The sequence below is a fragment of the Suncus etruscus genome, chromosome 3, assembly GCF_024139225.1.
Source record: "Suncus etruscus isolate mSunEtr1 chromosome 3, mSunEtr1.pri.cur, whole genome shotgun sequence".
Classification (NCBI taxonomy): domain Eukaryota; kingdom Metazoa; phylum Chordata; class Mammalia; order Eulipotyphla; family Soricidae; genus Suncus; species Suncus etruscus.
The window spans coordinates 57,668,231-57,694,070 of record NC_064850.1 but is presented as its reverse complement, the minus strand read 5'-3'; the positions used below and the strand labels follow the sequence as shown (position 1 = coordinate 57,694,070).

Sequence of the window (25,840 nt, the reverse complement as noted above, 5' to 3'; positions counted from 1 at the left end):
TCATTGTTGAGCTGAGCCAGAAATAACCCCTGAGCACCTCTGGGTGTGACCTAACACCCCTCCAATTCAAATAAATGCCTTATAAAACAGAGGTGGGACACATTTAAAAGGTAAAATGATGAGACAGAAAAAGTTCAAAAAGCAAAGACAGCATGTTTTGCATAAGGGTGACTCAGGGTTGAACCAAGCACTGTACAGTTCCACAAGAACTGCCAGTGCATGCCTTGCATGCAGAAGAAATGGTGGTTCAAATCCCAGCATCCCATATGGTCCCCCGAGCCTGCCAGGAGAGATGTGTGAGCATTGAGCCAGGAGTAACTCCTGACTGCAGCCAGGTGTGACCCAAAAATAAAAAAAATTTTAAAAAAAGTTTTTTTTTTAAGCCTCTGAATACCAAGGTATGGCCCTAGAGCAAACAGAGATACAAATCAAGACCAGCTTCCTTAAGGAAACTAAGAAAAGCACATGATGGCTAGGAATGCTGCTTAGCCATAGAGCATTAGGCTGTAGAACACAGGCAAGCTGTGTCTAGATATAAAAAGCAGCAGCCTTTAAGCATCCTTAATGACCATTTTCTTTAACATCTTTCTAACTGCTATGCTCTTTCCTAACAGGATATTTACTCCTGTTTTTACTTCACTGTTCCTAAAATGTCCTCACCAGGCATCTTCAAGTTAATGCTGATTCAATCTGATCTTACCTCCCTTATGAAATATTTTTACTATTTTTAAAACATCCACAATATATTAGGATCTCCTAACACAACACAAAGCATCTCTTTACACACTTGAGCCAATTTTCTACTAGATAGCCATTTTGATGGCCTAGTAAATGTTTCCTATGAAAGACCATCAAGAAAGTCCATTAAACATCCTTGGCTTTGCCTTTTGTTTATCTTTTTTGTGTCAGGGTCAAATCTAATTGTGTTCAGGACTTTCTCGAGAACTTTCTCAGGATCTGTCTCCGGATCACTATTGCCAACATTCAAGATACCACATGTGGTACCAAGGATCAAACCTGGGTTGGCTCCAGGCAAGGCAAACACTTAACTCTCCTGCACCAGCAACATGCCTGGTTCTGTTCAGCCCTGAAGTCCAAACAGTCTCTATAGTGCAGAGCATGCAGCATGCAATCTGTTACTTGCTGAAAACAGAAAAGGGAAGAAGTGGAGTTCAAAGGTTTTAATCAGACTTCTGTGAGCCTGGACTCTGGACTGAACTCCAGAATAGTTACTACTGCCACAAGAAAAACACTTGCTACAGAGGTAAGACAACAAAGTAGTGAAAAGCCAACAAGGTTCTGAAATCAGGACTGTGACTCTGTGGCAAATTACCTGTTTTCACCGAGGAAGGGCCGTGAGACTGATCTGCAGCATGTCCCAGATAACCACCCAAGGAGACTCCTGGCTCTGTCACTGTGATTGCAGGAGTGGCAACCAAATATATTCCCCCTCAATGAGATTCGGGATCATGGCCCAACAAAAACAAAAGGAATGGAAAAGGCGAAATAGAAGAAAGATTTACTAATGAAAAGTTACTGGTGTATGAATTCTACTAAAAAAGTAACTCCAGAGAGACAGATTCTGAATCTCTCATGAAAGTGAACAATGATGGAATGAAAACCATTCATTTACTATCAGAAAATTGTTATAGTAACTCTAAAAAAAAGTTATTATAAAAACTGTGATGTGTGATAGAATCAGTTCAAACAACTGGACTTACAGGAAAACTATGGTCTACACAACTTCAGAGTAAAACTCCCCTAAAAATGAAGGCAAGGGCTAGAGAGCATCCTCAGGGGATTAAATTAAGGCCCAGTCCTGGCACAAAGCATATGTACACACATATAAAATGTTTCAATATCACAGAATTGTTTCATCTAGAATTTCTTTAGCATAGCAAACCCTAAGTGACACATTTTGAGAAAAGGTTCTCAGATGAAAAAAAAAATCTTCTAGCAACTCAACACTCATGTCTATGGAAATCTTCTGAATTCTGGCACCTTTACTATAAAATCTGTAATTCAAGTCAGAGTAAAACCAAAAAACCTCATTCGTCTGTTTGTGTTTTCTTCTAGCCATCTGGAAAAAAGTCAATTGATGAATTTGGTCTAACCTCTAACAAAATCCTGATGTCTTTAACTTAAAAAATATCTAGTTCTGGGCTGAAGCGATAGCACAGCAGTACGGGTTTGACTTGCATGCAGGAGACCCAGGACGGATCCAGGTTCAATTCCCAGCATCCCATATGGTCCCCTAAACCTGCAAGGAGTGATTCCTAAGTGCAGAACCAGGAGTAACCCCTGAGCACCACTGGGTGTGTGCTCCCCTACACACAAAATCTAGCTCAGTGCAGGAGACCATGGTGGAAGGTGTGGTAATGACATGTTATATGCATTAAGCCCTAGCATTACCAATACTGTAAACCAGTGTCAGAAAAGAAAATGTGAGTTCTGGAGCCTCAGTGCTCACCAGGTTGCAACAGGCAGTGTGAGAGCCAAAGCATAACCTAGCAGTGTCCCCCATTCCCCCAGCACTGCTGGTAGGCAAGCCCTGAGCACCACCAGGTACAAGCCAAAAATCAAAAACGTAATCAATGCAAATTTTAGTGACTACATTTGTGTAAAGAGATATATGTGTGTCTATATAAATTGGCAGGATGCATAACCCTGAATAAGACTGGTAGTAAAAATAAACTATGCATAAGTAAGAAAGGAAGTGACATGGATGCAACAAAGCACTTAACATAAACATCTAGTCAGCTGAATGGAAACTTGAAGAGAAACTGTCTTGGCACTGGGGCCCCACAAATTCTCAAACTGAACTAACTCCTGAGATCCAGCTGAAAATAATGAAGCACAAGAGTGCCCTCCTCAAAGCTTTCCCACTCCAGGTTCTCAAGTATTCACTATTCTAAGAACTGCTAAAATCAGCCCAGTCACAAGCAACCAAGATTTAAACTGTGTACTAGAATATTAGAATGCTAGCAAAATTAATCATACTTTTTTTTACTGCATCTTTATGCATCTCTTCGAGACTCATAACCAGTTTCAATATGCCTCTCTTTTAAGTCTATCAAATCAGCAATGCAATGTCTTACTTTCTATTTAAAAAGCCTCCGTGAAAAGATTTCCTGCACAGAACATCACTATAAAAACTAGTCCGGACTTTGATATTTGATTCAAAGTTCAGCAGTGATATTAATTTCATGATTTTTCAGATAACAAGAAAGCAAAAACTATGAAAAAAGTTACTTTTTGTGGCTATCCCTGGGCAACTTTGGTTCCATATAAACTTTGGAATGGCTAACAGAGAAGTTGTATTCTGAAATGTCAAATAAAGATTTGGGTGGGGAGGGGACTGAGTCACACCCAGTGGCGCTCAGACTCCTGGAAAGCTCATGATGGGACCATATGGGATGCTGGGAATCGAATCGGGGTCTATCCAGTGTTGGCTACGTGCAAAGCAAATGCCCTACCTCTATGCTGGCTCCAACCCCTCAAATAAAAAATTTAAATGTAAGTTAAATCTTACCATATGATTTCTATTCTGAAACAAAGAAAGAGGTAAATCCCCTAAAATGGTTTATCCTCTTCCACTTCTTTAGACACTAGCTGTCCCCATTGCTCACTGGTTCTCATCACAGACCCCGGCTGCACTGCCTCCAGCAGCACCATCCCCTGTATAGCTGTCCCCTCCTCTGAAGTTTCCTGGCCTACATTCCCAAAGAATCTCACTTTCTCTCTCACTGCTAGATGATTGGAGACCAGAACATGGTCAGTGCATAGTTACTGAAGAAGTTAATGAGTCCACACACAACTTCAATAATAAATTTGATGGCAATCTGAAAAGACAACATTAGCAAAATAACTAGCAGTCTTAAGTACAGAGAAAGAAAATGTCAACTCTTAATACCAGATTCTTAACACTTAATAGAAATGTATATTCTTTACATCTTCTAAAAGTGAGCAAAGACATATTTCTTCTGGAAAAAAAAAAAAAGAAAAGAAAGAAAGAAATCGCCGTAAATGATCCTTCAATGGCCTGGTCTAGATTTTAAAATACACAGGTGTGCAAACTAACAGACATAGTATTTTAAAAGCATAATGTTCGGGACCAGAGAGATAAAAAACAATAGGTAGAACATTTACCTTGTAGATAGCCAACCAAGGATTGATTATTGCACCCCAATCCCAAGCCCACCAGAAGTATCCCTAGGCACAGAGCCTGCAATACACCCTGACAGGCATGTGCAAATTTAGGGTAACAGATTTCATGCTCTAAGTCACTAAGTTCGATCATGACTGAAATATAGTGCTTACACATGGGCCAGCAAAAGTAAAGAAAATAGGGATAATCACTGCACGCATCCTCCTACCCATACAAGCATCTCAGAGCTTAATTCTGTACTGCAGCCCCAAGGCCCAGAGCATGACCTGGAAGAGTGGCCTGGTGTTTCCTAGAATTACAAAGGCCTGAGCAGACCCCAGCATCAAACATAGCTGGGTTGGCCAATCATCACTGAGAGTGGCCCTGGATCCTTAGAACAGACTGGGAGCCCCACAACTAGGGAAAATGTAAACTTTTAAAATTAAAAACAAAACAAAACAAAACAAACAAAAAAATACTTTTAAAAGTGTATATATGGCTTAATGAGAACATCTAGACAAAATCACCTTTAGAGGGTTTAAAAGAGAGGTAGCACAGTGGAGGGGAAGAGCTTAGTGGGAGAGTACATATTCCACATGTGTAAGGCTCTCAGCTCAATCCCCAGCACTAGCAATTCCCCCAAAAAAAGTTGACTGTAAATGAAAGGGGGGATGTAGAAAGATAATACAGAAGTGAAGGCACTTGATTGCACAAAGCACTCTCATGCCTAATTTGATCCCTAGCACCACACACTGTTCCCTAAGCAATGCCAGGAGTAATCCCTGTGCACAAAGCTACAAGTAAACCCTGATTATAGACAAATGTAGATCAAAAACTAAAACCGAAATAAAATAAAAATAATTTTAGTGACCCAGGGGCCAGAGAAAGCCCAATGAACTGTGTGCAAGCTTGCAAACTTTGCATGCAGGAGGCCCAGGTTCAATTCCAGGCTTTACAGTCCCTAAACGCTGCCAGCTTAACTGGGATTAGCCCTGATCATCTCAAGGTACGGTACCCCCGTGTACAGGCAGGCAGACACTATCATCAATATGCATGGCACACACCCCCACCCAGGACCGATCACTCCAACGCAGCCATCACACACATGTGAATTTAACCCAACAAGGCTTTCATTGACACTCAATTCAGAAAAAAATAAAGAACCCATGAAATAATCACATAGATGAGCACAAGTAGCAAAAGAAAACTCCTGACAGAGAAAAGACAGAAATAAACCCTGCCACAGAAAAGCAGAAGGCGGCTGTGCCGCCACTTACCGTCACAGACTTGAGCGTCATGCCATGGTAGGTGCCCATCGTGTCAATCTTGAAGCCTTCGGTTTCTATAAAGTTCAAACAAAACTTTGTGTTTTATGGTCAGTAACAAATCAAAAACTAGCCTTTATTAAAAACTAGCCTCTAGTATCTTTTCAACAGCATAAAAATGTCTTAAATCCACAGTCCATAAGACACCACGTACTAAAGAAAAACTTGTAGGGCTGAAGAGACAATACAGCTGGCCATTCATGTTGCTGACCTCAATCTGGCACTACAGACAGACCCAGAACCCAGCACTATCAAGGATCTCTCAGAGGGACCAAGAGCCTGGCACATATCCTAAGCAACACTGGTATGGTACTAAAACCAAACACTCTAAAAATAAAAAAGGCAGTAGTTTCAAAAATTTTATTTACCAACAAAACTACTGGTAAGACTATCTCTAAAGGGCCAAAGGATAGCTTAATGGGCTGGAGTCTGTGGTTTGATTGTAGAACACTCATTTGATTCCTGGTACTGCCATGGTCTTGATCCCCAAACACCACTGGAGTAATTTCTGACTGCTAAGCTAAGAGTAACTTGTGAACAATGCAGGGTGTGCCCTCCTCTACACACACACACACACACACACACACACACACACACGCACACACACACTCAATTGTCTTCAATTTTCATGTAACTGTTCAAAAATAGATTATATACTTTAAAATTACTCCTAAAACTCATAAAAGTACTACTAAGATCTCATCTTCTAAGATCATAAGAAATCATTACCTTATAAAAAATGTTATTCCAAAATGATACTAATAGACATTGTTATAACTTGTGAAAAAAGCAGCATGAGTTACTTTATATAAAAATACAAAAAAGCCTTTCTATAAAAGGAAGCACATTAACTTTTACACCAAAGCCCAGTATATTATATATAAACAATATATTTAAACAAATGAATAAAGCCAGATTGACAGAGGGCTGGCCTTGGTCTGTGTACTTTATACACACTGTCACTTATCTATCTTTAAAAAAGCACAAGAGTGAATAAAATGGATTCATGTGTTTCCCACTGCAGGAACTGAAGACCATGTCTTAATTCAGCAAATGCAGTTATCACCTCTACATTAAGGCAATACATACTTTAATGACATATGAATGAAACTTCAAATTATGCAGGGAAGATCTAATTCCATTGCATCCAGCTCACTTCTGAGTGAATCGATAGCCAAAGTGGACATGACAGTGACATTAGTCCTATCTCCCCAATAGAATGATTCACTAGTAAATTACCAATTGAACACACAGGCTATCACAAAACGTGTGCATTTTTTAATCTGTTCTTCCCAAGTTCCTAAGATATCATTTGAAAACTTAACATGATTTATCTACTTTCAACTATATAAGAAACTTTTGAGTAAAGGAACATAACAACTAATACCTATGGGTGATATATATTATAAAACTGATCATTGTTTAAGGGACTTTATATTAACTAACTTAATCTCCACTATAATCCTAAAAATGATATTACTGTGTCTGTGGGCAAGCTAGACCCAGAATCGCAGAATCCAAGGAGCTGGCAAGGAATCCCAGCAAAGGTCCAAGTAATACTGAGGCTGCAGGCCACAGCATCTGTCCAATTCAAAGCTGTTGTCACACACTAAAGTTATAAAAACACAGGAATGAATGAATGTAGCTAGGTTATAACACAGTTTTAGTCTGTCCTGTAGATGTTCCCTTGCCAATGATCTTAAACGCCAGAGCATACTGTCCCCAAGCACAGCACCACAACAGGAATGAAAAGACAACTAAAGTAACTTGCCTTCTTTTCCTTTGAATCTTTCCTGATCGTATCTGTTGTAAGCAGCAGGAATAGGCTGTTTAGTTCGCAATGTCGGATCCTGCAGAAATATAAGTATGAGTTACATGCTAATATTTGTAATTGCTACTTAATACTTAAAGGTAACACAGCTGACCTAGGCTCAATGCCTAGCATCCTACATGATCCTGAATCCACCAGAAATGAATCCTGAGTGAGTGCAGAGCCAGGAATAATCCCTGAGCACCGTTAGTATGGCACATGTGTGCACGCACAAGCACACACACAGGATATTATTTTCTAATATCTTACATTACTATATTGAGTTAAGACAAAAGTAGAGAGCAGGGCTAAGGAAACAGCACAAAGGACTAGATATGTTCTTTGCTTAAGAGAGGCCCAAGTCTGAGCCCCAATGCACAAAAAATTAAACTTGTTTTAGAATTCTACTAAATTGTGGTACTTCAAAAAATTCCCATAAGGAGCCAAGGCAATGGCACAGTAAGGAAGGAGCTTGCCTTGCACCCTCCCCAACACCCCTAGAATAGCCCCTGACTACCACCAAGTGTGAACCCCAAACAAAACCCAACATTCTCAAACTGGAGACACAGGGGGTTCTATTTTTAACAATGGTAGTGAATTCTCCCAGCAGTTCAGTCAACCACTGTTTCCTAAAGGACCCTCTCAACTGTGACAAGTGTGCATCCAATGAGGAGTCACTACTCAGTGTATGAAAGACTGGCTGTGCTGTGCGTGCTGGGATAACTCAGCAGCATTTGGGAAACCCTCTGCAGTGCCAAGGACTAACCAAAACAGGCTACATGCACAAAAGCACCTTATGGCCCCTACTCCCTCACAAGCTCTCATGTAGAAAATATAACTTTGAAGCAGCAGTGACACAGCTCTGCTGCAAGAGCACTGGATCCACAGCAGAAACCACGGATCTTCAAAACTACTGATTTTTAAAAATTGTATCCCTGGAATGTGCATACAAATTCACAACTATAAGATGGAACGTATGGGGGCCAGAGCGATAGTACAGTGGGAGGGGCCCTTGCCTCTACACAGTATTCAATTCGTGGCACTCCTGATGTTCTCCCAAAGTGGCCAGAAATGTTCCCTGAGCAGAGCCAGAAGTCCTGAGCACCGCTGGGTGCCCCCCCCCCATTTTTTTTTAAGTAAAACTAAAAAGATGGAATGTATTAGAGATTACAATACTGAAAAAAACATTTATCACAAAATCAGCAGGTCTTACCACAGGTGCTGTGTTGGGGGCTGGGCGCTGCTCTGGTGCACGCCCTTCTTCTCTGGCTTTTACAGACTGGAGAATTGCAAAGATGTTCTTCGAAAAATTCTAAAATACAAATTAATCTTGGTTAAGCTCACTTAAATACACAGAGACAGTAAATACTTCAAATTGATATCAGGCTTAGAGATAGAATGAACAGTACAGTAAGGTGCTTGGCTTTGCATACAACAAAACCAAATTCAATCCCTGGCAACCCAGGTGGCTTCCTGCAAGCCTGCCAGCAATGATTCCTGAGAGCAAAATCCAGGTGTGGCCCCAAAATTAAATGAATAAATATCAGACATAAGTCTTCTCCACATCAATTCTTCCCTACATGACAAGGTATTACTATACCTAAATGATAATCACATACATTATATACACATAAGTGATAACTACTAGGAAATGTACCCAAAGATCCACTGTATTTTCATTTTACTGTTATTGCATTAAGTGGCTACATTCTTAATCTGTCTATTCAAATCTGTAACCAGAAAACAAGTGAACCCTAAATCATTTCTGGAGTGGGCAGTGACTCCCGAGCATGAGGATGGCTAGACTGATTCACAGGGGCAAAAGTAGCAACAAGGGACTAATCCACCCCTCTGTTCACTTAAAGTAAGATTTCTAGCGGGGTGCTGATTAACCTGTTTTTTTGTTTGTTTTTTTTCTTTTTTTTGGTTTTTGGGTCACACCCGGCAGTGCTTAGGGGTTACTCCTGGCTCCACGCTCAGAAATTGCTCCTGGCAGGCACGAGGGGAACATATGGGATGCTGGGATTTGAACCAATGACCTTCTGCATAAAAGGCAAACACCTTACCTCCATGCTATCTCTCTGGCCCGTTGGTTTTTTTCAATAGAGGGAATGATAGGACAAGTACATCCAATTCCTCGCATGCAAATAAGATGAAAATCTAGGCCAGGGATGTGGATCTGTGGTAGAGCACAGAGCTCCTCTGTGAGGCTCTGGGTTCAATCCCAGACACTGCCCTAAAACACCATAAATCTCTTGCCAAAGTGTTTAATTCTGAATTCAAAATGTCTATTGGGGCCAGAGAGATGGCATGGAGGTAGGGTGTTTGCCTCATATGCAGAAGGATAGTGGTTCGAATCCCGGCATTCCATATGGTCCCCCGAGCCTGCCAGGAGCAATTTCTGAGCATAAAGCCAAGAGTAACCCCTAAGCGCTACTGCATGTGACCCAAAAACAAACAAACAAACAAACAAAAGTCACTTTAATATGTCTAAAAATTTGAGTTTATTAGGAGTCAATAGCTACTTTTCAAAGATCTGTAAACTTAAATGTCTTAAAACTTAAAACTTTCAACTTTGGGGCTAAAGAGTACAAGAGGTAAAAAAAAAGGCACTGGTCTTTCATGCACCACTCTGGCAAACAAGTTCAATATCCAGCACTACATACGTTCCCCTTGAGTACAGAGCCAGGAATAGCCAGCCCCTGGCCACTGATGAGTAAGCCCCCCTCCTTTCTAAAATATGACAAAACTTTGAACTTTTATATGAAAACTCTGAAAACACTCAATGAAGCTGACTAATCTCCCTATCAATCTTAGTGGTCATTCTCTCATAAATTATTGCGATGTAACTGCTAAGACATATTTTCCCCCTTCCAGTACTCCCTGTCTAAACTCTCTTTGGGCTCTTTCCAATGCCACTCATCAATCACGAACTAACTCCTTGCAGGGCACCTGGATGCAAAAGATGAAGAGACAAGACAGAGCCCTTCTCTCCCGAGCACCAAATTCAAGTGTCTCTCTCTCCTCTTTCCTCTCTCTTCCCTTCCTCCCCCCCCCCCCATTCATTCAGGTAGAGCAACAGCCTCTTATCTTACAAACTCACTCCAACTCTGCCTTTATTTTCTAATTCATGGCCTTTTTATTATTGAATTTCAGTCTTTCTTTTTTCTCTTGGGTAAGTTAGTGCACACTGGGTGCCTACCCACTTTCATCCCTCAACTGTGCACTTACTTAACCCTGCTATGTGTAATTAATTTTTCTGTCTTCTATTCAAGAATGTCCTTTCTGAAAGCACAGCAACACATATCCAGTCAGTACCTAACACCCACCTGTCATTAAGTACATAAAATAAAAAGCACCTTCAGCCAGGGAGAAACGTCACTTTGCTGCAAGATGCACCTTATATTGGGGAGCTTGGAGGAGTGGAGGGGCAAGATTCAATCCCCTGGTACTGCAAGATTCCCCAATCACTTTCGCACAGGGAATGATCCCAACCAACCACCTCTGAGCACCATCAGGTATGTTAAAACCCAAAGAGAAAAGTATCTAGTATTTAATTATCTGAATGTATCTATTATCTGTGTTCCAGACACAGTACTTACTAGGTCCGCCAGCACCTTGAACATGAAATAACGAGGTCAGAACTTCCACTCTTAAAAATTACCACCTACAGGAGCCAGAGCAGTGACTTGTCTTCCAAGCAGATGACCCAGATTCGATCTGCAGCACCCAATATGGTACCTCCAAGGAGTAATCTGCCTGCCAGGAGTAATCCCTGAGTTAGGAACCAAAAATAAGCCCTGAGCACTGCCAAGTGTGTTATATATAAAGAGCTCTGGCTTATAAAAGCTACAATAATTACACTAGAAACTAGAACTGAGATTTTCTTAAATATCATTTAAAAAATTTAATGTAAATAAAAAATGCTTTTTAAAGTTTAAAAAAAATAATGACTTTTCCAACATGCAAGTGTTTTAAATTTTTGTAACTATCCTTAAGTCTGGTTAGACAATAGAAAATTGTGTTCATACCTTTTATGTCCAAGTATTATTATTTTCATTTTATTTTGGTCAATGTAAATAAAGAAATGCCAGGAGCAATTTCTGAGCGCAGAGTCAGGAGTGACTCCTGAGCACTGCCGAGTGTGACCGAAAAAAAAATTGCAGTCTTACAAAACTAGAAAAGCTGAACAAATTTCAGGTTACTATGTAAGTTCTCACTTGATATATCACTAGCATTTCTGTATGTAGATGCATGCACATCAGGGGTTTCATGCATGCAAAAGCAAGTGTTATATAACTGGCGTGTATTATTTTACTATGTACTATACTACTAAGTCACATCCCAGGCTTGGTCCCTGTACTGTTACTTTAAGATCCATCATTCTCTTAAGACTGAGCCACAAACCAGCCTTTGTCCCTAAACTGTTACTTTAAAATTCACTGATCTCTTGGGATTTTTAAATGGTGCCTGGAATGGAACTCCAGGTAAGGGAGTTCTAACACACTAAGTTATATCTTGACCCTCTAAATACATTTTTGTCTCTGAACAGCTCAGGGTTTTTAGTCACTATCATTTCTTAGAAAAATAACGAACACAAATATGTATGTTTTTCCTCATCTCAAAACAATGATCAGACAGTATCAACAACCTTACATTTGTTAATACTACCACAAATCTTAAGAATCAGAATTAGAGGGGTCAGAGTTATAGTACAGTGGTAAAGCCTTTGCCTTGCACATGGCCAATATAGGACAGACACCGGTTCAAATCCCAGCATCCCATATGGTCTACCAAGCCTGCCAGGAATGACTTCTGAGCACAGAGCCAGGAGCAACACAGGAGCCACCGGGTGTGATTCAAAAACCAAAAGCAAAAAAAAAAAAAAAAAAAGAATCAGAAAGCTGCTAGGTAGGGTCACAGCAGAAAAAGAAAATTTTATTTTTTCCATGAAAGCTCATCTTTTACTACCAGCAATAAATAGTATCAGTTGCTTTCTTAAAGGAAAACTTCCTTCCTTCATGTCTGAGAAATCAAGGCTGTCGAAAACACAAGTGTGAGTAAGTTATTCAAGTTAAAAAATAGATTTCTGTGAAAAAAATACAGGCTTAGGGCACAAGTTATGCAAAAGTACTTGATATATTCTGACCTAATTAGACACAATATATTTAATCACAAACAATAGGGTCCAAAAGTGAGGACACTTGCCTTGTACATAGGTGACCAGGCTCAATCCCCAGCATTCCATATGATCCCATAAGCACAGAGGCAAGAGTAAGCCCAGAACACTCCCAGGTAAGGGATGTATACCCGACCCGACCAAAACCAAAATTAAATAAAATAACAAGGACCAGAACAATAGTACTTAGGCATTTGCCTTGTACACATCCCCCATGGTCCAAGCCTGCCAGCAGTAACTCCTGAGTGCAGAGCCCACTGCCTCAGTACCAATGGGTATGGCCCAAAATCAAAAACAAAAAAAGTTATCAAAAGACATAATTAAGAGAATAATAGAAAGGTTATTATTCAAATCTAATTTCAGCGCCTTGCTTTATCCATACCAAGATGCCAGCAGTTAACCGAACAGCTTTTAATGTTACTTCAGTACAAAAGAGAGTAGTCTTAATCATATTATGAAAAAAATAGAAAACACATGAAAATTCTATCTTACTCCTTTTCAAACTATATTTCTGCATCAGACACAAGCTCTAGAAGTAATCAAAATGTCACTTTTTGTCAGGTAGAGTAAGATGTTAATTTTTCTTGAGTCCATACAGATTTGAAGGGATTTGGGGCTCTCCCATCAGTAGTGCTTAGGCACAACCAGGGACCAGGCCTGGAGCTCCTATATGCTATCTTCCTGGCTTCTCGGTTATCTTTTTAGTCACACTAAACATTACTTTTAAGTCTGAAAATATTTCAAACATGGGCCGGAGAGAGGCATGGAGGTAAGGTATTTGCCTTGCACGGAGGACAGTGGTTCAAATCCCAGTAACCCATATGGTCCCCCAAGCCTGCCAGGAGTGATTTCTGAGTGTAGAGCCAGGAGTAACCCCTGAGCGCTGGCGGGTGTGACCCAAAAACCAAAAAGCTAAAACAAAAAAAAAAAAAAAAAAAAGAAAGACAGAGAGAGAGAGAGGCAGAGACAGAGAGACAGACGAAGGGAAGGGAAGGGAAGGGGGAAGGGGGAAGGGGGAAGGGGGAAGGGGGAAGGGGGAAGGGGGAAGGGGGAAGGGGGAAGGGGGAAGGGGGAAGGGGGAAGGGGGAAGGGGGAAGGGGGAAGGGGAGGGGGAAGGGGAAGGGGAAGGAAAGGAAAGGAAAGGAAAGGAAAGGAAAGGAAAGGAAAGGAAAGGAAAGGAAAGGAAAGGAAAGGAAAGGAAAGGAAAGGAAAGGAAAGGAAAGGAAAGGAAAGGAAAGGAAAGGAAAGGAAAGGAAAGGAAAGGAAAGGAAAGGAAAGGAAAGGAAAGGAAAGGAAAGGAAAGGAAAGGAAAGGAAAGGAAAGGAAAGGAAAGGAAAGAAGAAAGAAAGAAAGAAAGAAAATGTTTCAACCAGCCTGTTTTTTTTAATAGAGTGCTAGCAATAGTAATAATGATAAAAGAATGTACTTGTTTATACTTAGAAACTCTATAGAGAGAGACTTAAACATATATATTTAAAATATATACTTAAATGTTTATTAGTTCATAAATTCAGAAAATGAGGCTTTGATATTTGGTAATAATAGTGGATGACCTAAAATCTCAGGACACTTAGGCTATGGCAACATTTGCCTTTTCTTGTTTGTTTGTTTGTTTGTTTGGGCCACACCAGTAACACTCAGGGCTATGCGCTCAGAAATCACTCCTGGATTGGGGGACCATATGGGCAACAGGGTATTCAACTGTGATCCGTCCTAGGCTGACGTGGGCAAGGCAGATGACTTACTGCTTGCACCACTGCTCCGGCCCCATACTTTTGCATTTTTATTTAGTATAGCAGATTAAAAAAAATATGAGGAACAGTAATATATATATAAATATATAATATGTATGTATATATATATATATATATATATAGTCAACAGTACATTTGGGGTTTTTTGTTAATACTTTAAAAGGCAAACCTAGCTATTAAACAATTCTTGTTATTTTTCATATTATACAGTGTTGCAAATTAAAAACCCTAATTTCAAGATACTGAAATGGTGGTGCAATCCTGCCATCTAGAGTTCAAAGAAAATTGTTCATCTTTGTGAGTTAAAAACTTACTTTTAAGTATGTTATTTGTTCTAAAATAAAAATGGGACATAATCACTTATTTTTATTCCTTTACTAAGAAATTAAAATTTCCCGACAATTATAATGTAAACAGGCAAGCAACATTAAGTCAAAATATTCGTATGAGCCAAATGTGGAATGAAAATTAGGAGAAAAAGGACACTTTATTATATAAAAATGGAAATTTAGTCATGTATCCAGAGTTCTCTACATTTAAAGTTCTAGGCAATATATTTTTGAAGGGAGTTTTGGACCCCAACCAGCAGCTCTACGGGATCACTTTGGCAATGTTCTGAAAATCATATGCATTGTCAGGGATTAGACAGGGTCATCATTCACTCACAAGACAAGCTCTTCACACTATTTTTTATTTGGAGGTCACACACGGTGACTCTCAGGGGTTACTCCTGGCTATGTGCTCAGAAATCACTCCTGGCTTGGGGGGACCATATGGGATGCCAGGGGATCAAACCAGTCTGTCCTGGGCTAGCTAGCCTTACCTAGCCTTACCACTTGCGCCACCACTCCAGCCCATTTACTTTATTTCTTTCATCTTGGATAGTATTATTAAATCTTAACCTCAAATACTCTGTAAAACAAGTAAAAGTATAAAATAAAAAGAATCCCTTTCTACTCTATTAACTTGATTCCTATTTTAGTTCATTTAAGATTAGAATCCCAACACCCCACAAATGGAACAACTCTGTACCTGAGAGGCATCACAGCAAATGAGACACTGGTCTGCATGTGCTTGATGAATTTGACCCCCTAAACCAGGGGTCTTCAAACTGCGGCCCGCAGAGGAGTCTAATCTGGCCCGCCAGCAGTGAGCGCTGTTTGGTTGCCAAGATACCTGCCAGCATATACACTCAGTGTATATCCAAATATCAGGAACCATGCACTCAAAATGGTAACCATCTTTGGTAGCACTAATGCCTGTGAACAGACTTTTTCAAAAATGAAACATCTGAAATCTCCAATCAGATCAAGATTAACTGATGCCCACTTGCATCACTTGTTACGGCTGGCAGTGACAAATATAGAATCGGACATTGACCATTTCATTAGCCAAAAGCAGGCCCACAGTTCCCATTGAAATACTGGTGCGTGACCTGTGTATTTAAAAATGGTTTTCATTTTATTTATATAAGATATGTGCAGTGTGAGTAGGAATTAGTAGCTCATATAGTCCGGCCCTCCAGCTCTCTAAGGGACCGTAATCCGGCCCCCATTTTAAAAAGTTTGAAAGTCTGAAGACCCCTGCCCTAAACCAACCCCCAACAACACGCCAGAAATTATATCTGAACCTGGGCGAGGAGTAGCCTTGCACACCACTCAATGTAGTTAAATAAATAAACAAAAGCAGCTTTGCTGGGGTGGAATGCAGCTCCGCAGCCTGCACTGCTTTTCATCAGTGAGTCCCTGGTTTGATCCATGAAACAAGATGGGGAGTGGGAGGGACCAGCTCAGATCAGATCAACATTTACTTTCATGGGTATTTTTCCCCATGTTTCCAAACATTCTTATTATTAAAGCACATCATTAGTAATTATATCAGTAGAAAACAAGCATTTAAGAGAAAGTAGAAATAGTAGTAGAGGCAGAAAAGGGAAACCCCATTAATAAGGAATTAATAAAGACCCACACTAGAGTAAACATTTGGAACACGCTGCACAGTTTACATGTGATCTTGAACATTCCCAACAAATGGTTGATGACTAATACCAACTTCTTGGGATATGTGGGAAAATTAATGGCAAGAGTTTGCCTGTCCATTGGTCTTCAGTAACAATATGCTCAACATGAAAACTGAGCCACAATGTTATGAGTGAAATACAAAATGTGCCATTCCCCCGTCCTCCAGTGTCTTTGGTGACCAAAACCTATCATAAACTAGAATAAAATGGTAAATATGACAACTGGAGTGTCTACATTTAGATTTTTTAGGGATACAACCTGAAACTTGCCTTTAGAAGCAACCAATTGTATTAGCAACCAATTATGTAGTAAACACTCGGATTCTAAAGGAGTAGAGTAGAATATTGAGTTACCTTTCCTGTGCTTTGTAAGATAGTTGTTCGTGTCCTCCACACTCGCTCCCTGCTGACAATATCTCGGGTGACATCTACCTCAGCATCCACAAAACTTCTCTGTTTAAGGGCAGTTATATCATCGTCTAAGTCAGTCTTGATAGTAGATCTTTTCTTAGCCATAATTTTGGCTTTGATTGCAGCAATTTTTTCCACTGACATTGCTTCAGACAAAGACCTAAAAGCATTATTTTTGTAAAGTTTCACAAGGAGACTACTGAGCACAGAAATACATTATTATATTTAAAGTTCTGATGAAAAGTACTCAAAGTGGCAATAATTAAGATTTTTTTTTCCTAATCTATATAGCTAACATACTTTGTATTTTGCAGTTTTGAAAGATTTTTAGTCACCAGTTTTACAAATCAAGTTTAAAAATATTTCAGAGCAAAATCAGTCATTTCTTTAAAGGATCAATGCAATTAAATTCTTCACATTTTTCCATCTCCCTTTCTGTCCCTCAAAAACAACTTAAGAGATAATTTTCTAGGGCCCGGAGAGATAGCACAGCGGTGTTTGCCTTGCAAGCAGCCGATCCAGGACCAAAGGTGGTTGGTTCAAATCCCGGTGTCCCATATGGTCCCCCGTGCCTGCCAGGAGCTATTTCTGAGCAGACAGCCAGGAGTAACCCCTGAGCAACGCCGGGTGTGATCCAAAAACCAAAAAAAAAAAAAAAAAAAAAGAGAGATAATTTTCTTAATATTTTCTTCTATATGCAAAACACCCCTCTATTAGCTACAAATTTATACACATAGCCCACCTTGAACAGAAATAAAAAAAATTAATTTTGTAAAGAATTAACAGTTTTAGTTTTCCTTGTTATCGCAAGGTGTTGAATTTGTGTCATAATGTATAACATCAGTAATATAGGTGACAACAGCTTTTATATGCCACATAAATATACTCTTAATGTCTGAAAAATAAAATCACCTTTAAAGTCCCTCCCATTTCTTGACTTACAAGTAACAAGTAAAATAGCAAACAGAGGTTATGATTTCAGAATTATTATTTTAAAAGACAACACTGAAAGTATACATTTTATTAAAATGGTAACTAGTGTTATTTTTCGTGATGTAAATGAAAGAGTTTAAAAGTGTTTGGGTACCTTAACGGTTGACAAAATTATTACTCTAATCACAAGATGATAATCTTGAAATACGCTTAAACAACATCAGGAAAAAGGACAGGAATTCCTGCAGGTTTAAATATGTTAGTATTATATAGGATTCTGTACTACTTATATTAGGTATAAAGGTACTTTATAGGGTATTCAGGTAATATCTGACTCAATTTATATAGCAGTGTGAAACTTTCTTAAAATCTAAAGCATACCTATATTGCATTGAACCAACTTCAAATATTTTTCTAAACTATATTCAAACATGAATTGGACTTTGAATCACTGGAACTTAATAATCATGATGAAGTAAATGGGAATAGATTAAGTCTGCTGCCTCAAAATAACCAGTCAAAAACAACTGAGGCCTTTATATATCACATAAGTATAGACATCGATATAAAAGATTAAAATCTTGGTAAGACTAAAATAAGTTATCTTGTTCATTTTATATCAATGGTGTTCAACCACCAATCACCAAGGATAAAAACATGAAAGACACTGCCTGGAAGTAGTCAAATAAAATACTAATAGTAATTAGGGCAACAGTGCCCAGAGCTGGCACAGGGCATCGTCATCCCCAAAAGCCAAATGAGCATTATCTTCACGGACACTGGACCACTGAGAACTTGCCTTATCTCAGCAACCGATGGGAAATAATTACCCTAAATGAGCACTGTTTAAGCAATAAACCTTCAAGTCCGGTAACCAAATTTAGCAATTTCCACAGGATTTAACTGTCCCCAAATTAATACAGAATTAATATTTAGAAAAAATACAGAAATACCTGTATTTTCAATAAAATTCAAACTCCCTACTATTCAAAGTAAGACTACAGGAATGCAAAGGAACAAAAACAATCTATAAGTCAGAATGAGAATCTAAAACAAAACCAACTTTCAACAAACAAAAATATAGGATATGATGATATTAAGATCACTGTCCCTCATTCTGTCAGCTCAACAGGTTAAGACTTAGAAAACCCATTCAACACTTTATAGATGTCAGAAAACTACAGAATATATGAATTGAAGAAAATATTGAGACACACAAACTATCACAGCTAAGTAATGTGAAGAGAAAAAAGGGTGTTTTAAAAAGGTGCAAAACCAGAAGCTACTCACAGACACCATTACGAGAGTTATGAGAAGCTAGCCTGCCAAAAGAGGACAACAACATCTGAAGAAACAACACACAAAATTTCCCTGTCAGTGAAGATTTTCTTCAGGAAACAAAGAACAGTAAAGCAAATTCTCCAACTCCAACCCCAATCCCAAATCACAATAAAATGGTCCAGCATCTGGAAAAACTTTAGGTGGCCAAAAGGAAAAGACTCAATTGATAAATATAATTATAGACACCTATTTACTTCTCACTGGAAACACGCAGCCATGATAGCAAAAGTACGTTTAAGTGTTTTTAAAAGATGAAATAATTATATTCAGTGAAGATTTCACTGGGGAAAAGAAAACAAAAATATCTTCAGTACAGCAAGTACAGCACTAGCCTTGTATGAAACTGACCCAGGTTCAATCCCCAGCATCTTATAGAGTTCCCAGAGGAGCCCACCAGGAGTGATCCCCTCAGCACAGACCAGGAGAAACCCCTGACCATCACCAGATGTGATGCAAAAACAAAAACAAAACAAAACAAATGTTTCAGAAATTAAAAAATCATCAACTCTAAACTTAAAATTTAAATTTTTAACTAAATTAAATCTAATCATTAAATTTAAAATTTAATAAATTTAAATCTAAAAATTCAAATAACTATAACCAATAAGCAATTAGAAGATAAAAACAGTATTTATTCCCAAAAGAAGTCCAAAAAAAAAACGGTAACAAAGAACAGGAGGGCCATGTTTCCCCCAAGAAAAGAAAAAAGATGAGCAAAAATTTACCATATCAATAGTCACATTTGAAGTGAATGGGACAGGGCCAGGATGTAGCTCAGCAACTGAGTTTTGACCTGGCCCATTCAAAGTCCTCAGAGGGACCAAAAAAAACAACAAAGAAAATAGCTGAAACATTAAAAAAAAAAAAAAAAAAAAAAAAAAAAGCACAGTTATAAAGCAGAACCTAACTAGATAAAACTAGATAATTAGATTTTTAGTATCACTATCTCATAAATTTTTTTATTAAAAAAACTAGATAAAGCTAGATAATCAGATTTTAGTTATCATTATCTCATTAATTTAAAAAAAAAGGTTTGATATTAAGTGGCAGGGATAGAGTTAAGGATAATATGTAGCTAATACCTACCATGCATGGCTTAAGTTCTACAGTAAAATTAGGGGCTGAAGCAATAATACAGTTGCTTTTGCACACAGCCATCCTGGGTTCAATCCTCCTCATCATCCTATATGGTACCTTGAAGCACGCCAGGAGTGGCTACTGAATACAGAGCCAAGTACATGGCCAGGTGTGGCACAAAATCAAAATCAAAATCAAATAAGAGACCTCTTGGGGCCAGCGAGGTGGCACTAGAGGTAAGGTGTCTGCCTTGCAAGTGCTAGCCAAGGAAGGACCGTGGTTCGTTCCCTGGCATCCCATATGGTCCCCCCAAGCCAGGAGCAATTTCTGAGCGCTTAGCCAGGAATTACAGGTGTGGCCCAAAAAAACCAAAAAGAGACCTCAGATTACACTTGAAAAAATATTAAAATGTTGACAAAAACACCGAGTAAGCAGAATCAAAGAAATCAAAATGATTAAACTAGAAATTGGGGGCCGGCGAGGTGGTGCTAGAAGTAAGGTGTCTGCCTTGCAAGCGCTAGCCAAGGAAGGACCATGGTTCATACCCAGGCGTCTCATATGGTCCCCCCAAGCCAGGGGCAACCCCAAGCCAGGGGCAATTTCTAAGCGCTTAGCCAGGAGTAACCCCTGAGCATCAAACAGGTGTGACTCAAAAAACAAACAAACAAACAAACAAAAAAACAACTAGAAATTGAAGAGGAGCCAGAGTGATAGTGATCTGAGAACAGAGCTAGGGCACAAGCCAGGGGGAGGGGGGACAGGACCACAAGACCACATTGAAGAATTAAAAAATATGTTTTCAATTCAATCTACTTCTTTGAGATAAGCAATAAGATTAATCAATATTAAATGAAACTAATGAGAAAATACAGTACCACAAGTAGCTTAATTAGTAAATTCTCTCAAAACAGTGGGCGAAATATTAACTTTAAATTCTAGATTTTCAAAGTATATATCACAACCCTGGAGTCACTGAACTCAATGTGGGACTACCAAGTATTCACTTTAAAATCAATGTATGATTGGACCGGAAAGACAATACAACAGCTAAGGTGCTTGCTCTGTACCTGCCAGCTAAGATTTCAACCCTGGCACCACATTCAGTACCCTAAAAATCAATAGTAGTGATCCCTGAGCACAGAGACACAAGTATGCTGAACTCTGTCAGATATGGTCCAAAAACCAAATTAATTATTCTCAGTAAATGTTTGACCTGCATCAGACAAGGGGTTATATTGAAAATATACAAGGTACTGATAGAACTTAATAAGAAAAAACTATATAGCCCCATCAAAAAATGGGGAGAAGGTGGGCCAGAGAAATAACATGGAGGTAGGGCTTTTGCCTTGCCTGCAGAAGGACTGGGTTCGAATCCCAGCATCCCATATGGTCCCCCGAGCCTGCCAGGAGTGATTTCTGAGTGTAGAGCCAGGAGTCACCCCTTAGCACTGCTGGGTGTGATTCAAAAACAAAACAAAACAAACAAACAAAAAAATAGGGAGAAGAAATGAGCAATTTCTAAAAAAGAACTACAAATGGCCAAAAGACACATGAAAAAATGCTCCACGTTAATTATCATCAGGGAGATGCAAATCAAAACTATACTGAGGTACCATCTCACAACACAGAGACACATCAAAAAGAACAAGAACAACCAGTGCTGGCAGGGATGTGGAGAGAAAGGAACTCTCATTCACTGCTGGTGGGAATACCGTTTAGACCAGTCTTTATGGAAAACAATATGGAGATTCCTCAAAAAAAAGAAAATTGAGCTCCCATATGATCCAGCTATACCACTCCTAGAAACACAAAAATACAATTCAAAAATCCCTTCCTCACACCTATATTCATTGCAGCACTAATTACAATAGCCAGACTCTGGAAACAACCAAGATACTCTTCAACAGATGAATGGCTAAAGAAACTGTGGTACATATACACATACCCAATGAAATATTATGCAGCCATCAGGAGAGATGAAGTCATGAAATTTTCCTATATACGGATATACATGAAATCTATTATGCTAAGTGAAATCAGTCAAAAGGAGAGAGATAGACACAGAATAGTCTCACTCATCTATGGGTTTTAAGAAAAATTAAAGACATTATTGTAGGGGCCAGAGAGATAGCATGGTGCAGGGCCTTTGCCTTATATGCAGAAGGACGGTGGTTCGAATCCCAGCATCCCATATAGTCCCCCGAGCCTGCCAGAAGCGATTTCTGAGCGTAGAGTCAGGAGTGGCCCCTGAGCACTGCCAGGTGTGACCCAAAAAACAAAAAACAAAAAAGAGACATTATTGCAATAAGGCCCAGAGACAATAGAGTTAAGGGCTGGAAGGACCGGCTCACAATCTGAAGCTCAACACAAAGAGTGGTGAACGCTGTTAGGGAAATAACTACACTAACAACTAGCATGACAATGTTAAAGAATGAGAGAAATAGAATGCCTGTCTCAAATACAGTCAGGGGTGGGGGACGAAGGGGAAGACACTGATGGTGGGAATCTTGCACTGGTGAAGGGGAGTATTCTGTTTATGACTGAAACTCAACTACAATCATGCTTGTAATCATAAAAATTTAAAAAAGAAATAACTGAAAAGATTTAAAAAATAAATGTTAGATCTGTGTAACTATTTTCAGTAACCAAAAATTGTGGGAAAATTTCTCAGGTTAAAAGGGGTGGAAAACAAAATCAAAGCACTATTGTCAGCAATCTCTTCTTCCCAACTCCATCTAAGACTAAGAATGATATTGTTTATAAACAAGACAAAGATGCAACCAGAAAAAATTAAAGGCCTTATAAATATAGATGTAATGATTCTACATGGATTGATTAAAAATAAAATTGAATATGTAAAAATGACAATGTAAATCTTAATTATTTAATTCTGAAATGATCCTTGAGCTATATCCACCCCACCTCCTGACATGCAAGTTCCTCCCTACTGCAGATATCTGGGGCTGAACCTTGTTTTGCTAAGAAAAAATCTGAACAAATTCTATAATAAGAGCATCAGTTTGAAGATTTGCTTGCAAAATCTCTTAAATCTATTTCACTTGGCCTCTCTCTAGCCTTCTTTACTTCTTGTTTACTGATGAAACAAGTGGAGATACTATTAAAAAAAAAAGGATAAATGTAATAAAAATACAAGAATTTTCTTATAAAACAGCTGAGGAAGTGACAAGTTCAGTCTCTAATACCAAATAAGAAACTAAATTTTGCCAACAATCAGAAGAGCAAGCTTGGGTCAGATTCTTTCCCAATCCAGTCTCCAAATGAGATTACAGTCCAGGTCAGGTGCTCCATCAGGACAAAAGTAAAGAAGCTGCTGAAGTCACACCAGGCAGTAGGAAGCCCTTAAGTACAGTGGAGTGGTTGGGGAAGGATACTAAAGAATATCTTCAGGGGCTGGAGAGATAGCACAGCACTAAGGTGCTTGCCTAGCACACAGCCTACCAAAAGATGAACAGTGGTTTGAATCCCAGCATCCCATATGGTCCCCCTTGCCTGCCAGGAGTGATTTCTGAACAGAGCCAGGAGTAACCCCTGAGCACTGCCAGGTATGACCCAAAAACAAAAAAAAAATTTTTTTTAATTAAAGTTTAAAAAAAAAAAAAAAAAGAATATCTTCAAAAAAATCAACTGAACATACTTAACGTCTTTATAAAACTACTTTTACCCCAAATGAGAGAACAAAAATGTCTAATCCGGGCCCGGAGAGATAGCACAGCGGTGTTTGCCTTGCAAGTAGCCGATCCAGGACCAAAGGTGGTTGGTTTGAATCCCGGTGTCCCATATGGTCCCCCGTGCCTGCCAGGAGCTATTTCTGAGCAGACAGCCAGGAGTAACCCCTGAACACCGCCAGGTGTGACCCAAAAACCAAAAAAAAAAAAGTCTAATCCTACCACTTCTATTCAATATTGATTGATTGGACAGCTTACTCCAGTGCAGTGAAGCAGCAAAAAAAGGCAATCAGTTCGGAAGAAAGAAAAAAAGTTATTTTGAGTGGACAATACAGTTATGTAGAAAAGCAAATTAAAATTATGGGGGAGAAACTCTAGGCATTAATCAATAAGTAGGTTACAAGATACTGAGAAAGTTAATTGCATGATGAATGAGCAACAGTGTTTCTCTTCACAACTTAAAACAGCACCAGAAAGTCTGAAATACTTATTAATGACAGAAAGACATGAGATCTGAACACTGACAGAAAATAAATTAAATGCAAGATAATCCTCAATGAGAGACCACCACACATCTATTAGAATATCTCAAATTGAAAAGCCTGGGCTAGAAGGACAGTACACCAAGTAGGGTGCGAGCTTGCACGTAATGCCCCTGAGAGTGAGCCCTGTGCACTAATAGGGGTGGGCCAGAACAAAATAAAAACACAAACCACTTGGAATGGGCCTGTTATTTTGGTAGGCCAGAGGGCAAAGGTTTGTGGTGTGGAATGCATTCTGGGAACATTGGTGGAGGGAGGTCGACCCTGAAATCCAACCATGAAGGCTTTGTAAATCACAATGGTTTCAATAAAGTAAAATTAAAAATAAAACACACACGGGGCTGGAGAGATAGCATGGAGGTAAGGCGTTTGCCTTTCATGCAGGAGGTCATGGGTTCAAATCCCGGCGTCCCATATGGTCCCCTGTGCCTGCCAGGAGCAATTTCTGAGCCTGTAGCCAGGAATAGCCCCTGAGCACTGCCGGGTGTGACCCAAAAACCACAAAATAAATAAATAAATAAATAAATAAATAAATAAATAAATAAATAAATAAATAAATAAAACACAAACCAAAAAAGTAGGGAGCCAGGGAGATGGCTCCAAACACTTGCATATAAGCTAACACACAGGATGCCTGGATTCAATTCCTGGCACTGCAGGGTGCTCCTGAACGCAATCCTGAAAGACTGCCCAGCTCTATGCTATATGGACTCACCCCAAACACAACCAGTGTAGCCCCCAAATTTAAAAGGGTTGACATAAGTATTGTCAAGATGTTGGAACATACAATGGAACAATTACTTTGTCAAATGGAAATCTACTGGACTAGTTTTTTTTGTTTGTTTGTTTTTTTATCTTAGGTCACAATGATAGTAAAGCAGAGAGGGCCCTAGTTCACCTTGCTCAGGGGTCACCTGGGTTCAATCTCCAGAGATCCACTAGGAGTTACTCCTGAGTGCAGAACTAGGAGTATTCACAAAAAATAAAACTGGAAATATTAACACAATTGCGACTATATTACCTAACGCTGTAATAAGAAATGTTACGTCTATTAATAATACTGTAATATTCCACCTTTTCACTGTTGGGTATTTATTCAAGAAAAATATAAATCTTGAATGTGCAAAAATTTGTAGACATTCATCACATGTATGTATCATATGGTAACAGCCAAAACACAGAGAAAAAATTGTCTATCAGGGCTGCAACGTTAGTAAGGCATTTGCATTACATGCAGTCAACTCTGGCTCAATCTTCGGCATCCCACATGGTCCCCTCAGCCTGCCAGGAATGATTTGAGTGCAGAGCCAGGACTAAGTAATCCCTGAACGCCACTGGGTAAGGCCCCAAACAAAACAAGACAAAAATAAACTGTCTATCCACAGGTACCTGAGAAAACTGTTAAGCCCATACATACAGTGGAATAGTACTTGGGAAAGAAAGTTGAAACCAGGAATGCCACTCAGGTTAAAACTCATTTAAGAGGCTACATGGGTTCGACTAGGTCTCGGTTCAAACTACACAGTACCCAACCAAGCTAACCAGGAGGTGCAACCTGAACAGCCACCTCTGTCCCCACACACATGCCTCATACTACCTACCAGGTGTAATCTTT

General features: G+C 39.2%; 1 protein-coding gene across 1 annotated transcript in view; it reads right to left on the bottom strand.

Annotated features, from left to right (window-relative positions):
• The window catches only part of CDC73 (cell division cycle 73), a 110,792-nt gene that overhangs the window by 70,734 nt on the left and 14,218 nt on the right, over positions 1–25,840 (bottom strand). The window contains exons 7-10 of the mRNA XM_049769728.1: positions 16,590–16,806; positions 8,496–8,594; positions 7,244–7,322; positions 5,425–5,489 (exon numbers count right to left, since the gene is read on the bottom strand). Of these exons, the coding sequence (XP_049625685.1) occupies positions 5,425–5,489; positions 7,244–7,322; positions 8,496–8,594; positions 16,590–16,806 (460 nt within the window). The remainder of the gene's footprint in view (positions 1–5,424; positions 5,490–7,243; positions 7,323–8,495; positions 8,595–16,589; positions 16,807–25,840) is intronic.